This window comes from Lemur catta, chromosome 2 (assembly GCF_020740605.2).
Source record: "Lemur catta isolate mLemCat1 chromosome 2, mLemCat1.pri, whole genome shotgun sequence".
NCBI classification, from domain to species: Eukaryota; Metazoa; Chordata; class Mammalia; order Primates; family Lemuridae; genus Lemur; species Lemur catta.
The window spans coordinates 75,352,438-75,366,355 of NC_059129.1; the positions used below are offsets into that span (position 1 = coordinate 75,352,438).

At 41.2% G+C, this 13,918-nt stretch overlaps 1 protein-coding gene across 3 annotated transcripts in view; it reads right to left on the reverse strand.

Annotated features, from left to right (window-relative positions):
- COL12A1 (collagen type XII alpha 1 chain) overlaps nt 1-13,112 on the reverse strand; it is a 115,082-nt gene extending 101,970 nt beyond the window's left edge. Inside the window, exons 1-4 of one of the 3 annotated variants that reach the window (XM_045543901.1) lie at nt 12,847-13,112; nt 9,745-9,852; nt 2,561-2,677; nt 331-474 (exon numbers count right to left, since the gene is read on the reverse strand). In XM_045543901.1, coding sequence (XP_045399857.1) covers nt 331-474; nt 2,561-2,677; nt 9,745-9,817 — 334 coding nt within the window. In that variant the 5' untranslated portion in view covers nt 9,818-9,852; nt 12,847-13,112. Of the gene's footprint in view, nt 1-330; nt 475-2,560; nt 2,678-4,557; nt 4,743-9,744; nt 9,853-12,846 lie in introns of those variants that run through there. The other 2 variants (XM_045543899.1, XM_045543900.1) reach the window with 2 other exon arrangements.
- Between the last annotated feature and the right edge of the window lie 806 nt (nt 13,113-13,918).

Sequence of the window (13,918 nt, forward strand, 5' to 3'; positions counted from 1 at the left end):
GTATGTTCCATGTGCAGCTGGAAAGAGAATACTGCCAAATAAGCGTTCCCTTGCAAATGATACATATTTTAATAACATTTTAAAGATATTTAAGAAAGACATTAACATTGTTATCCAGCAAAGTTTAACGTTTTCAGTACATTTCATTCACAATATTTCTGCTGCTTCCACAGACCAGAGTTACAGATCAAGAATGATTCATATCCTCTAATAACTAGGATCACAGAAAGAATAGTTAAATAAATCTGCATAACAGTAGATTAAATCAAGTTAGAAAAATCTTCCACAAAATAAAAGTATAAAAGTATTTGAATTTATATGTGTGCTTACTTGTTAGTTGGCCTATAACTGGTACACTTTCTTCTACTTCATCATATGAAGTTATTGTCACCACATACTCTATTTCAGGTATAAGGTCAGCTAATAAAGTTTCAGTGGTACTAGCTGCAAGGGTAAATTCTTTAGTGGGCCCATCTGGAAATACAGAAAAAATATAACACGAATGCAATAAAACATTTCTCACATGTAACACAACACCATACATTGTAATTCTCAGATACACTCAAAGTCTGAAAAATTTAATATGTGCTTTTTTCCCAGGACATCCAAACGTTACTTACTGTCTTCTAAAAGTAAAACTTTGAATTTTAGAAATTCAATAAATAGACTTGTATTGCTATTATTTCTTATAATCATATTTAATATTTGTTTGAGGATACAAGATTTTTCCAGATTTAAAGGTATACCAGAATTTCAAATCAAAAATCTCTCATTGTTTTTGAAGACTAATGGTAGATAACAAAATTTTTATAAATGAGATATAAAGCATAAAAGAATTTAGCTTTAAAGTGTGCATTAGAGGAGAGCAGAAAAAGAGAAATAAGGGATGAAAGTAAACTCAAGGGAAACAAATCCCATAGGTTAAGATTAACCCATAATGGGAAACAATTTGTATGAAAGCAATGCATTGTCCACACTTAAATGGGTGCATAGCTTAATGGGTAACCATGGACCTCTGGATTGACTTAACTAGGCAGCAAACATCTCAAGGTACAGTGTACTAAGCGTTTACTTATATGTTGACAATTATATACTTCCTTCTGGATTCTGTTAATTCTCAATTCAATCAGGAAACATGGTGGTTCCTACAGACAAAGTGCCTTTTGATATTTGTAATTATATTAAATTTGCATCAAAACATAAATAATCAGGAAAGGTAACAGGTATAACAGAACCCTGAGAAATGCTCTCGGTTTAAATGTGGACGTGCAAAACCAACCAAGACCCCTAGGGGGTATCAACCCCCTGTGGCTCTGATGGATTGGGTGGTCCCAGTGCCAGTTTTGAAAGTGCTGGGAGTCAGTAATTCTCAACATCTGGAAACAGGATAGATCTTTTTTTTTTTTTTTTTTTTTGAGACAGAGTCTTGCTCTGTTGCCCTGGCTAGAGTGAGTGCCGTGGCGTCAGCCTCGCTCACAGCATCCTCAAACCCCTGGGCTTAAGCAATCCTACTGCCTCAGCCTCCCAGGTAGCTGGCACTACAGGCATGCACCACCATGCCCGGCTAATTTTTTCTATGTATATGTTCAGTTGGCCAGATAATTTCTTTCTATTTTTAGTAGAGATGGGATCTCGCTCTTGCTCAGGGTGGTCTCGAACTCCTGAGCTCGAGCGATCCACCCGCCTCGGCCTCCCAGAGTGCTAGGATTACAGGCATGAGCCACCGCGCCCGGCCAGATCTTATTTGAACTGTTTTTTTGCTTTGGAATGAATGAATTAGTTAACTGCAAATATATTTGAGGATACAAAATTAAAAGAGGAAAAAGTAAATTCTTGATCATATTTTTTTAAAGTTCCCTGATAAATCAGTATTTAAAATCATTGGTATTTTTAAAGGCCAAAGGATAAGAAAACACAGTTCTAGGGATGAGTTATGTCAACACCATCCATCTCTACTGTCAACCAATTAAGACTTCTTCCTACCATTTGGCCCATGTTAGTAGAAATGGTTATTTTCCCATTCCATTTTAGAACTAAAAGTTAATCCATGGAGATTGGTTCTTCACACTTGGTTATTTTCTGACAGAATCTACCTAGCCAAAGTAAATTCTTGTCTTTCATCATGGTTGCCCACCATTATCCCAGAATGATGATTTCTGAGCATTGAAATGCATAGGACACTGGGTAAGGTGGAACAACTTGATACTTTAAATGTTGAGAATATTAAGAAATCCAAGAAGAATGCCAAGAAATGAGGATTCTATCTTATAAGATCAAAGATTACTAACAATATTCTGATCAGATTTTTTAAAAGTGTCTATTTTTAATAACAACAGCTTAGCACAGTAAGCCATGTAAATAATCAACACTATTAAAATATAACAGTGGGTACTAGGCTGGAAATTTGAAACCTGAGTCCACCAAATATCTGATGACATTGACCAAATCTCTTAGACTTTCTAAATCTCAGTTTTTTCATGATGAACTGGGAGGAGGGGAAGAGACTGGATTATACCATCTTGATGTCTCTGTTCTAAAACCCCAACGTCTTGACTCTTACCTGTTGTAGGGTCCACCGTTATTCTGTAACCCAAAATTGGATCAGCTGGTCTTTCCCATGACATATGAACAGTATTTTCATCTATAATTTTAAAATTCAAGTCTGAAGGTGGGTCAACTGCAAAAGAGAGAGTTGATATTAGTTAAATTTTCCAATGTCACAAAATGGTCAATTTAATTAATAAAGAATTATGTTGAGCAAAGCTTACTAAAATTGTCTTTGCATAAATTTGTTTCCAACAAATATAAAAGATATCTTGTTGGATAAGAATAAAATTAAAAGCTGACAAGATATGACAAAACATCAGAGAGTATACATATTATAGAAGACAGCACAAAACACTTTTGATTCTTGAGTTGCTAGGTCATTCAAGAATGGCCAGCAAAATCAAGCATAATAGAAACATATTTGGATACAAGTACATACAAGTACAATGAAATCACATATAATACCCACATATGCAAACAATTCACATAACAATTAAAGAAATTTCAATACATGCTGAGTGCATTTTGAACAAGCATGCCAAATCACAACCTGCTTACAATCATAGAAGTTAATTTAGAACATTGACATAATACTTTTTTCAATAATGTGGAAAAGAATCAGTGATGTCTTTGGCTCATTCTCTGCATTATTGCCTTGTTATTATTGTTTGATAAATCTCAATCTGTGGCAGAGATGAAAAACATTTTAATGAAAAGGAAGAATCATGGGAAACTTAGTTATGTCTCACAAGGAAATATACATTTAAATGTATATTCATATATAGACAAATATTCAAAAATAATAAGGGATGTTAATAATTTATAAGTATATAAACAGTAATATTCATATGTTTATAAAGCTATTATTCTGCCTGTTTACACCAACTTGCTGTATGTTCCAAGGTGTAAACCAACACTGTTATTTCCTTTGCAGCAGGTATACTCCATACTAGAAATGGCATTTTAGATTAAAATGCCAGTATGGTCCTTTACAAAACAATGGTTAATTATGAAAAGACAACATCAATGTTTATTTATGGACATTTATTTACAGAACTTAAAGAAAATAGTGAAGAAGCATCAGCAATCTGAAGACATGACTGCGCATAAAAACTTGGAGAAGTCAATGACAGGAATAACTGAAAAGTACAGAAAGGAATAGTTTACATACAAAACTGTACAGCATCATGCATGGGTCAATGAAATGTTGACTTGCTTTTAGTTTCCCACAATGAACAAAAGCCTCCATGTACAATAGTGATTACACAAAGACGTTTCCAAAATATTTTATAATGATATTCTCTCTACAATGTTCATGCCTCATCATGCAGCATTGTACTGACTCACTGTCAGTGCATGGTCAATGCATTAAAAATGATTTCTTTTGAAGCAGGTCAACAAAGTAAGATGACTTTCAGCCATACTCTTCTTAAAATGTTTTAGTCTGAAAGTATTCATTGTGAGTCAGAATTTTTGCATATGTTTTGAGAGATTACAATCTCCTTTTAGGTTTTTACAAAGGTCAATTAAAATACAGTAGTAGCTTGGAGACATGAGTCATAGAATTTAACTGGGGTTAAGGATTATGTAACATTAATAGCACTTTTAATGGAAATAAAACAAATTAAGCAAACATTTGTTTTAATGAACTACTGTCTCCAACTGTAGGAGATGGCTTTTTATTTTTAATGGATACATAGTACTGGAATGAATGTTATGTTCTTACTATCCATACACAGGCAGTGAGATTAGACTATTAATCTACATGCAAAGCTTAATTATTCAACATTCTTCTGTCTGTAATCATATTTAGAGGTTTAGCTGTACTCATCACTTAGTATAACATGCATGCAACAGATGTTAATAGGACACCAGGTATTAAGAATATCATTATAAAATATTGCTCCAATAGCAATGGCTCAGGACAAATTTAATGCAAAGGCAGACACAACTGGCCTGAGCATGCTTTTTAAAAAAAAAATCAGTACATGGAAAAATAGTACCACCAACCTTGGAAGGAAATTGACCTGACGCAGCGGACATTAGGTTAAAACTGCTGAAGGGCAGCAGCAGCCCCCCTTGTTGATATCCAAATGACCAGGATTCCAGATAAACTGAAAAATTGACTGTGGGGAAAAGTCTTTAACATTTCAGAGGATTTTAAGGTGTTCATAGAAACTCAGATCTAGTATGCAGGAATCAAGAGGAAGAAAGAGTGGCCGACCAGCACATGAACAACAAAATCCCCACTCGCTTTTCTTCTTGCCAATTTTATTGCCTCTACAACCTTACAGGCTTATCATTCTTGTTATACATTTGCTTGTTTCATGAAAAAAATAATAATAAATCAGGTGTGAGTATATGACCCATGTCAACATAAATCAATGCAAAATGTAATTTTATTATTATAAATTTGAAAACTTTTTCTTTTACACAAAAATAATTCACAGCCACCATTGCATCATCACAGAGTGTTCCCTAAAACAATGCTGATGCTGAAATATTTCAAATATGAACTCACTACATATGGCTCATAATCACAAAGAGCCTTAGTTGCATAGAATGTGAAGCTAAACCAAGAGAGATATAACTAAAATTATAAATAAATAATTTGATATATAGTCATCAAACCTAAATACTAATAGTGAAGTGACTAAAATTTTAAGTATTTATAACTCTAGTAGTTTAACTCCATATCTATGAATAATACTTTTTGTTATCAAGCACTATGCTATGAAAGCCTCATTCTGATGAGATTTTTGTTACATGAATTGGCAGGATTTAGGACATTTTAGGAATGTTAATAATAGCTAACATTTGCTGAGTGTCTTCTATAACAGAGAGCTAGTCATTTCATATATTGTCTCTTTTTTTCCCCAATAACATGGTGAGCCTCATTGTGCCTGGTTTACAGATGAGTCAGTGAAATTCAGAGAAGTTAACACAGCTAATAGACAGCAATAATTTGATACCATGGTCTGACCATAAAGCATACAATTTTCTACCACATTAAATAAATGTGAAAAAGAAGAAATGTTTCAATCAAAAATTAACTTTAGAAACCAATATTTATATACGTTTGCCTGTTAGTATATATTTTTTTCTTCTTCTCTATGAAAAAAACATTAGAACAAGTGATGCCTGATCACTTATAAATATGTGGTATTCAGATGTCTCCAATTCATACATAGCTAGAATTTGGTATTAGCTTCACACACCTGTTGAAATAATTTTAAAACTAAAGTGTCTGTCTTGATATAGAAGAAGAAAAACACTTTTTTTTTAAATTATGGCTCCCAAAAAGAGGGTATGTCCAAGAATTTACCAACCATGGCAGAGACAAATGAATGGAAGGATGGAAGGATGGATGGATGGATGGATGGATGGATGGATGGATGCTGGAGAGGAGAACAGTCTCAGTTTTGGTAAGTGTATATAATGTGTTATAGATAAATCAAAACTGAGAACACACTACTAAAATATCATCTTGAACTAGTAAGACCTTTAGCCTGATATTTGTGATGGCAGTGCTGGAAAGGATACTACCTTAATGACAGAAACCTTTAGAAGTACGCAAAGTATGATGAGTTTACTATGTTTGATAGGCATTACTTTGTGTTTTCCATGCAAAGTTAGTATAAATTTAATGATCTTCCCCATGATATAAAAATTCCTTTCATTTGTGTTTATAAGACACCAAAAATAACTAGTTGAAAAGCTAATATTTTAGACAAGCAACAGATTATATTGTACACATTATAAAATGTGTTCTCACATTAAACCCACTGAGTCAACCAGTCATCACGCAAAAAGGAAGCATGGTTTGGCCAAACCAGCACTAAACAAAAACTAGAAGACTTGGGTCTTGTCTGTATTTTGCCCCTAAGTAACTGCATTAGTTGCCCAAGTTATTCAGCCTCTCTGGGCCTCATTTTCTCATTTGGAAAATGAAAGAATTAGAATAGATTAAGTTCTCCTCTAGTTTGAAATCTGTTATAGGATTAACAGACATATGTATTAATTAGCCTCTTAACCTAGACACAAGACAAAGCTTACAGTTTAAACTCACTGATGAATTGATAATATCTAATTGTTCACAATATAGTGTAAACTATAAATGACTTACCAAATTAAAACTCTGTTTCTCACAAAATTTAGGTTCATCTCAAATTCTAGATTAATTAGAAAGGTGGCCAAATTCTCAGGGAATACTTGCCATTATCCTTTAAATGCAAAGTGTTACATTTTCTAAAGGATAATTAACACACTGTATGCTACAGGAACCAAAAATAATTGCCATGCAGAGCACTGGCCTAGAATGTATGGCCAACTTATAAGGTTGATAAAGTCTATGCTGTGGCTAAAAATTAAAAACACTGAAGGCAAAAAAAATCATTTTCATTCTTACTTCTGTAGGACAAGATACCATAGTTTAGACAAGTAGGCAAAAGGAAAACAACAGGACAAAAGTGGTACCACTATAAAAAAGAAGAAATGCAAAAAGTGAATGCCAAAATCTTTTAACTAATACAAAATAAAAGTATTGGGTTTCCAACATATAAAAAATTAAGTAAATAGAAAATGGTGAGAAAATAGTATGAATATAAGAGTGCAAGTATGAGTCATAAAAGGGAAAAAAGAGTAACTATGGCTACTTTAGGACTAAGATCAAAATGGCATAGTACCAAACAGGGTTGCAAGCTGAAATTTTGAACTGCTCCCAACAGAAATATTTCAGAGAAATTCTGTTTCCATCCATTGTCCCCAGAAAGGCTTTGGCCACAAATTTTGTTAGCCCTTCAAAGGCTCCTGAGGCCACTTAGTTGGTAGTTAACACCAGGGCTGTGCCGTCCAACACGGGAGCAACCAGCCATGTGGCTATCAAGCACTTGAAATGTGGCCAGTCTAAAATAAAATGTGCTGCAAGTGTAAAAAACACCCACTGTCAAACACTTAGTACAGAAAATGTAAAATACCTCACCACCAATTCTCATATTAATTATATATTGACATGATAACATTAGGTTAAATAAAATATATCATTAAAATTAATTTCCTGTTTCTTTTTCCTTTTTTAATGTGGCTACCAGAAAAATTTTAAGTTACACGTATGGCTTGCATTTGTAGCTCAAATTGTATTTCTATTTGACATTACCAAACCAGAGAATAAGGCCAAAAAAATGAATACTGTTAAAATATAATTATTAAATCCTGACCTAAGGGGATGGGAGACAAGAAACCACACAGCTTAAGAAAGCAAAAGTACCATATGGAAATCAACACAAATTAAAAAGAGAAAACATAAGAAATATGATAATAATCAGAAATGTAGATAGTAAAATGTTCTTTTTAACTGCACTTTGCTAACCAGCCATTATCTAATTCAGAATTGATTTTTTTCCATTTACATCATTTCCAACCTAATTCTTTTCGCCAGAATTCTCAAACATTCTGATTTTCAAATAACTATTTTCTTAATGAGCCATAAATGGGCCACTTCAGTGAATTATCTAAAAATATCTTTAGTAGAGCTTCCAAGTGTTCCTCAAATAAAATTCCTTCCTAACAACGACATAGGAACGAACATTAAAGCCAACCTCATCTGAATATTACTTCACAGAGGCCACTCTGAAGAGCCTCTACATTCATAAAATATTAATCAAGTAAGAAGAGCCAGCAAGTGTCTGTCACTTTTCTAAGGATGCCATACATTTTGGAAACGCTGCTTTCCCTAAGTTTTCGTGCAGTCTGGAAGTAGAAAATCAAACACTATCGAAACTTTGTACACCTGAGTGTTGTCAGGAAACAGCCCTACTTTTCCCACCTCTAAAAAAGGACAACCCACCCTGGAACTTCCACAACTGTCGCGTGCAGAAGTTATTTCTTTTCTCCCTGTGCTTCATTGGGGGTATTTCTTTATTGAAAAAAAAATTGTCAGATGTCTTTTATGACATTTATCTTGCAGAATAATAAAACTAGTTTGTCAGGTCTCCAGTGATAATTGAGGGAACACAGAAGCACCCATGGGGTTAATACATAGAAATGGATTGTTTAGTGAATATTGAGAAATTAAGGTATCAAGTGCACACAACAAAGACTAGGTTGGAAATCTTAACAAAAGCTCTTCATGTTCAACACGGCGGGGCCACACGGAGCCCTTTTAGAGACGGTCTCTGAGCCCCTGACCTGGGAAGGGCGGACGTGCGGGGCTCTCCCGCAGGGAGGGAGGCAGGAGGGAGCCAGGCAGGGGGGGACGCTGGAGGGGATGCCCGGCTCCCCTGGCGTGCGCTGGCTTCCCGGGCTGAAAACCCTGGCCCAGGCCCAACCTGTCTGAGCTGGGCTGGTCTGGGCCACGCGCCTGAAGCACCGCGAACCAGACAGGGACAGCAGCGACCCAGGGACACGCGAACACCCCGGGGGCTCGGATCTCCCGGGGGGTGTCGGGGAGGAGAACCTGAGACCTTCCGATTTCAAGATTGTTCTTTTTTTAAGGAGCAAAGGAGGCAAGAAAAGCTTCCTCTTTGCCTGCTGCACCCCTTTTAATAAAAGCATTTGTTCTGTAAAATTTGGATTCAGTCAAAAGGACCCAGTCAAGGATCCAGAAGGCCCCGTGTGGCCCCAAGGCGGCAGGTTCCCCCCCTACAGGCGGTTTGACTGCCGGCTCATTTGCCTGCACCCTCCGCCTCGCCCACCGAGTTCCCCACAAAACACACAAGCGCGCAGAGCCAGCGCTGTCGGAGTCTTTTATTTCGCGCTGTCACGGAGGTCGCAGGCCCCAGACAGGTGGTTACAGCCAAGCAAGAGAGCGAGCGCGCCTGCGCTCCAGGGCTCCTGGGTACCACCTGGAGTGTCCCGTTGGTAGAGCTGGGTACACGCGTCGCACCCTCCCAGGCGGCTGGTCCTTTAAAGGCGGCAGTGTAGGTGGCAGTGTGGACAGCACACCGCAGAGACAAACTCAAGGAGACCACACAGCACTGTACGGAATGGATTAAGCAGAATACGAAAGAGCTGGACCTGAGAGCCGGGAAATGGACAAACCTCAGGAGAAGGGAGTGTTTCTCTGGAACAGAGAAACCACCAGAGAAAGCACAAAGCGCAGGAAAAACAGAGCAAGCAATAGACGTAGGAAAGAGTTGATTTTTTCCTTTCTCACATCCTGCATTGTCGCTCTGGGAAGGGAAAGGAAAAAGCTTTTACCTTCTGCCTCAATGGAAGACAGGAGCAAGGCCGCGCCCAGGGCGGCGAGCGCTGGGGGAAGCCTGGTCCGCATGCTCGGCCTCTGAGCTCACAGCCGCATGAAGGGATCTGCGGAAGAAGCAGTGATCGCATCAGAACCGGGTCTGGGCAGGCCCGGAACCAGGTTAGAACTGGAGCCTGGACCCAGTCCAGAACCCGACCATATCTGCCTTAATAATGACGGGGCCTAGCCCAGCACACAATGCGCGTATTGTGAAGCAGTGGAAGTCAAGATGATCTACAGAAGTTTAATCACGGCACTAGGAGGGAGTTCAAGTTTAAAGAGGGTCCTGTTTTCCTGGAGACTGGTCCTACTTAGCATCCCGGGTGAAGGCCTTACCAGCCCCCTCATGACTTCATCCTGCCTGGGTGATGGCTAATTCAGAGGTCATTTAATCCCTGACTCAACTAAATGTCTCTTCCAGCTGGGGATTTTATTTGGCTGCTTTTTCCTAGCTGCTGAACTCTTTAGGTAGCTGTACTTTAGTGGTCTCAGGGCAATTTGGAAAAGTATAATAAACCTTTTTTCTCTCTTTTTTCTTCATTTTGTTCTGCCTACAAATATGCAGCTCTTTAAGGTCTGAAATGGATTATACAGAAATATGTAAGACCCAGCTGAAACCTGACCCTCCTGCTAACTGTGTTGTTTTCACATCTGATAAATCCTTTACCCATGATGGGAGAAAACAACTTTAAAATACATAAGAAGAGACAGCACAATAGAAGAATCGAACCACTCTTTGTCTGTTTTTCCAAGATGTTTTTAAATAAAAATTCTCAATAATAATTAATATTTGCAGTTAACTGTTTATTTATCCTGGAAGATTATGGGTATATGTGCTCCAGAGGAGAATATGTTCTGTTCTGATTTTTCCTGCACCTAGATTATTAATTCCTTAAAGACAAAGAGTAGTATTCACCTTTGTGGTTTCTCAGCACACAGTAGGTTCTTAACCCACGTCTGAAGAATGGAGTCTCCTAAAATAGTCTAAGGGCCAATCCAGAGACAAAAGCTACAAGCAATGAACTGAACTGGGAAGCTGCCAGTGGCAAAACACAAAAGAGAATTGACTGTGAAGTACATAAATTATTGTAAGGCAACAGGCTAGGCCTCATGAAAAATGTAGAGGGCTTGGGGACTGTCCTGCCTGGGAATCCAAAAATGAGCTAAAGATGGAGCCCTCTTTGAAAAAAGAAACTGACAATCTCCAACCATGCCTTTCCAAATTATTGGCACAATGTATTAGGGCAACTTTCCTCAGCTTGAGTGTAAATTACATTTTAAATGTCTGATGAGCAGGCGTGCCAAATTGCCTGGAGCTCCTTTTTCATGAAGCCAAGATTAAAATTTTGGCACTGCCCTGGGCATCTAAGGGCTCTAGCAATTTCTTTCTTCCCAATTAACAACTGTTTGACATTTCTAACCCTCTTCTATATCAGTGAAAACAAGAGGTGAGACTGGCCCATTGTTCCCATCATTTGGCCTTAACTTTGCTACAATTATTTCCAACTCAGCTGGCAGTCGTGCTCGCGAAAAGTTAAAGGCTGACAGTTGACCCACCGAAAAGCTGTGTGCAGATTCTTCTTTTAAACAGCTGAACTCAACAAAAACCTGAGCAGTGGAAGCAATTTGTCTGGGTCTAGAGCGCCACCTATTGGCCTCCTGACTCAGCAGCAAGAATAAATCTCGCTTAGTGGTATCTTAACGCGCGATTAGCCAGGCATTCTTTCTATATGTTTTAAAAAGAAAAAGATTTTTCTCCTTTTTAGCCAAACTATTCATTCGAATGTTTAGCAACATTTCACCGAGCAGTCTCAGAGATAACTGTCTAAAAGCGGCCGCCCCTACGTGGCACCGAGGATTCCCTCACTTCACCCTCATGAATGAAAATGAGTCGCGGATGCGGGGGGGGGGGGGGGGGAGGGGATGCGAAGGGGATTCGTCCCCTTCTGCCAAATTGCCCCTTCCCCACTCCTCTCCTGAAGAGGCCAGTTCCTTAACTTCCGCGTCAAGTTAAAAAAAAGAAAATTACACACACACCCGCAGGGTCCCTCCAGATCCCTCCAGGTCCCATGCGCATCACCTACCTCCTCTCCTACCCACCACGCGACCTTAGTTAGCCAAGACAGAGCTTAGAGCTCATTTCCTTTCTTGCCCCATCCCTCCCCAGCGTTCTTTAGAAGGCTGCATAGTCCTGGTTGAGATGGGGGAGGGGATGCCCCGGGGAGCCCCGAACTGGTCACTGGGGGGGTTCCTTACGATGCCCAGTGTGGAGTACCTGTCCTGCTCCCCGGCTCCCCCCGGTCCAGGTTCCCCCCTCGCTCCGTAAATGAGCCAGTTGCCCCACGCTGTCTGATCCCTACACTATCTCTGCTTCGAGCTGGAAACCGCCTCAGAGGTCCCACAGAACAATGCACCCGGGAGGAGGTTGCAGAGGGGGGCTTTCTCCAGAAGCTGGAGAAAGTAGGCCAAGGATGAGTCCCTTCGAGCTGGCCTAAATCACCACCTCGGACACTTTGAAAAAAGAGGAGGAAGAAGCCAGAACACTCGACCAGGAATCTGTCTCGAGATGCCACACAAACCCGCGCAGCCTCGACGAGCTGCAGAGCACTTAGCCGGCTCTTCAAAGAATTCCGCACCGTGCGTCACCGAAATGCCTTCCCAGCACCCCCGCCGCACGCCGGCACTCCCGGGCAAGGCAGCAGCCCGAGATAAGGAAAACCGGGTGGCCCCAGAACCGGGTGCGCCCTTCGGCGAAATCGACAGCATCTATAGATGAAATTCCTTCATAAGTGGAAACACTGAACAAGATCCTTGGCGAGCACGCTGCCGCCCTGCATCAGTTTTTAAGAAAAGCAATTTCGTCTACCCTCAAAACCCCCAAAGAATTACAAAATCCCAGTATACCAGGGATTTCTCTGGCACACCTGTACTATTACAAATCCAAACGTCCTCGCCCGAGATTCTTCACGGCTCCCGGGAAGGTGCAAGCTAGAAACAAGTTTCCCTAGTTATCTTTGGGAATGATGGAGTGAGGGAAAGGGGACAGAAACCAGACTGACCCGAGGCGGCAGTGACAGAGGTAGCGGCGGCGACAGCGGCTCCCCGGCGTCGGAGAAGCTGGCGCTCCGTGTGACCCCAGCACGCCCGGGTGGCAGGCGCTACTCTGTAGGCGCACCTGGCGGCCGCCTAGGCGTGGGCACCGGCGGGGAGGTCCGGGAGGAGGAAGAGGAGGAGGAGGAGGATCCGGGAGGAGCTGCCGGCGCTGCTGGACGGGCGGACGCCGCCTGGGACCGCAGTTGCCGGCGTGCAGACGCGTCCCCGGCGGCTCGCCCTCGCCAAGTGGGAAAGACTCCGCGCCGCGGGCTACTTAACAGAGGGCTGTTCCCAGCTCTCAGTTTACTCGGTTACGAAACGCCTGAGAAGGTGGACGGCTGCCACGGGGTGATGTATGCTCCTCCGGCGGTGAAGGAGGTCTACTTTTGGGAACGTGTGCATACTTCGAGCATTCCTTCGGCGTGAGGTGGCGATCGCCGTAGTAGCGGTGCCCCGCCGGGGGCGGGGAGGAGGGCGGGCGCGGAGAGGGGGACAGCCGCAGCCGGGTTCCCTGCCAAGGGAAGCCGCGTACGCCTCCGCTCGGGGCGGGCTGGGGAGCTCGGGTTTCCCTATCCGTGTGATTTCTTTAATAAATTTTTCTAAATTAGGAACAATGAGGGAAGGAGGCGACTCTCTTTTTCAGAACTGCGGGGATGCCTAACCCATTCGCCCCCACTCCAGCCTATTCGCACACACACCCCCCATCGCCACCACCTCCACCTTCCTCCCCCTCCGTCCTGGGTGCACTTAAAACCGATTTACAGGGTTTCCATTAACTAACTGTCTGCGCACGCGGCGCGCCTTCTGTCTTTTTCAATCGGCGAGCGGCGATTGGAAACCCGGACAGCCGCCCGCGCGGGACTCGGGGATGGGATGACTTTCCCAGTCCTGTGTCGCTCCCCTGGTGCTTCGGGACGGAACTGGGAAGCTTAATTTGAGACAAGTGAGAGGGAGAGGAAAGCTATGAAACCCAGGGGTCCTCAGAACAGGAAGCCGCTCAGGAACAAGTTCCATCTACCGTAGAAATTTTTCATCCGG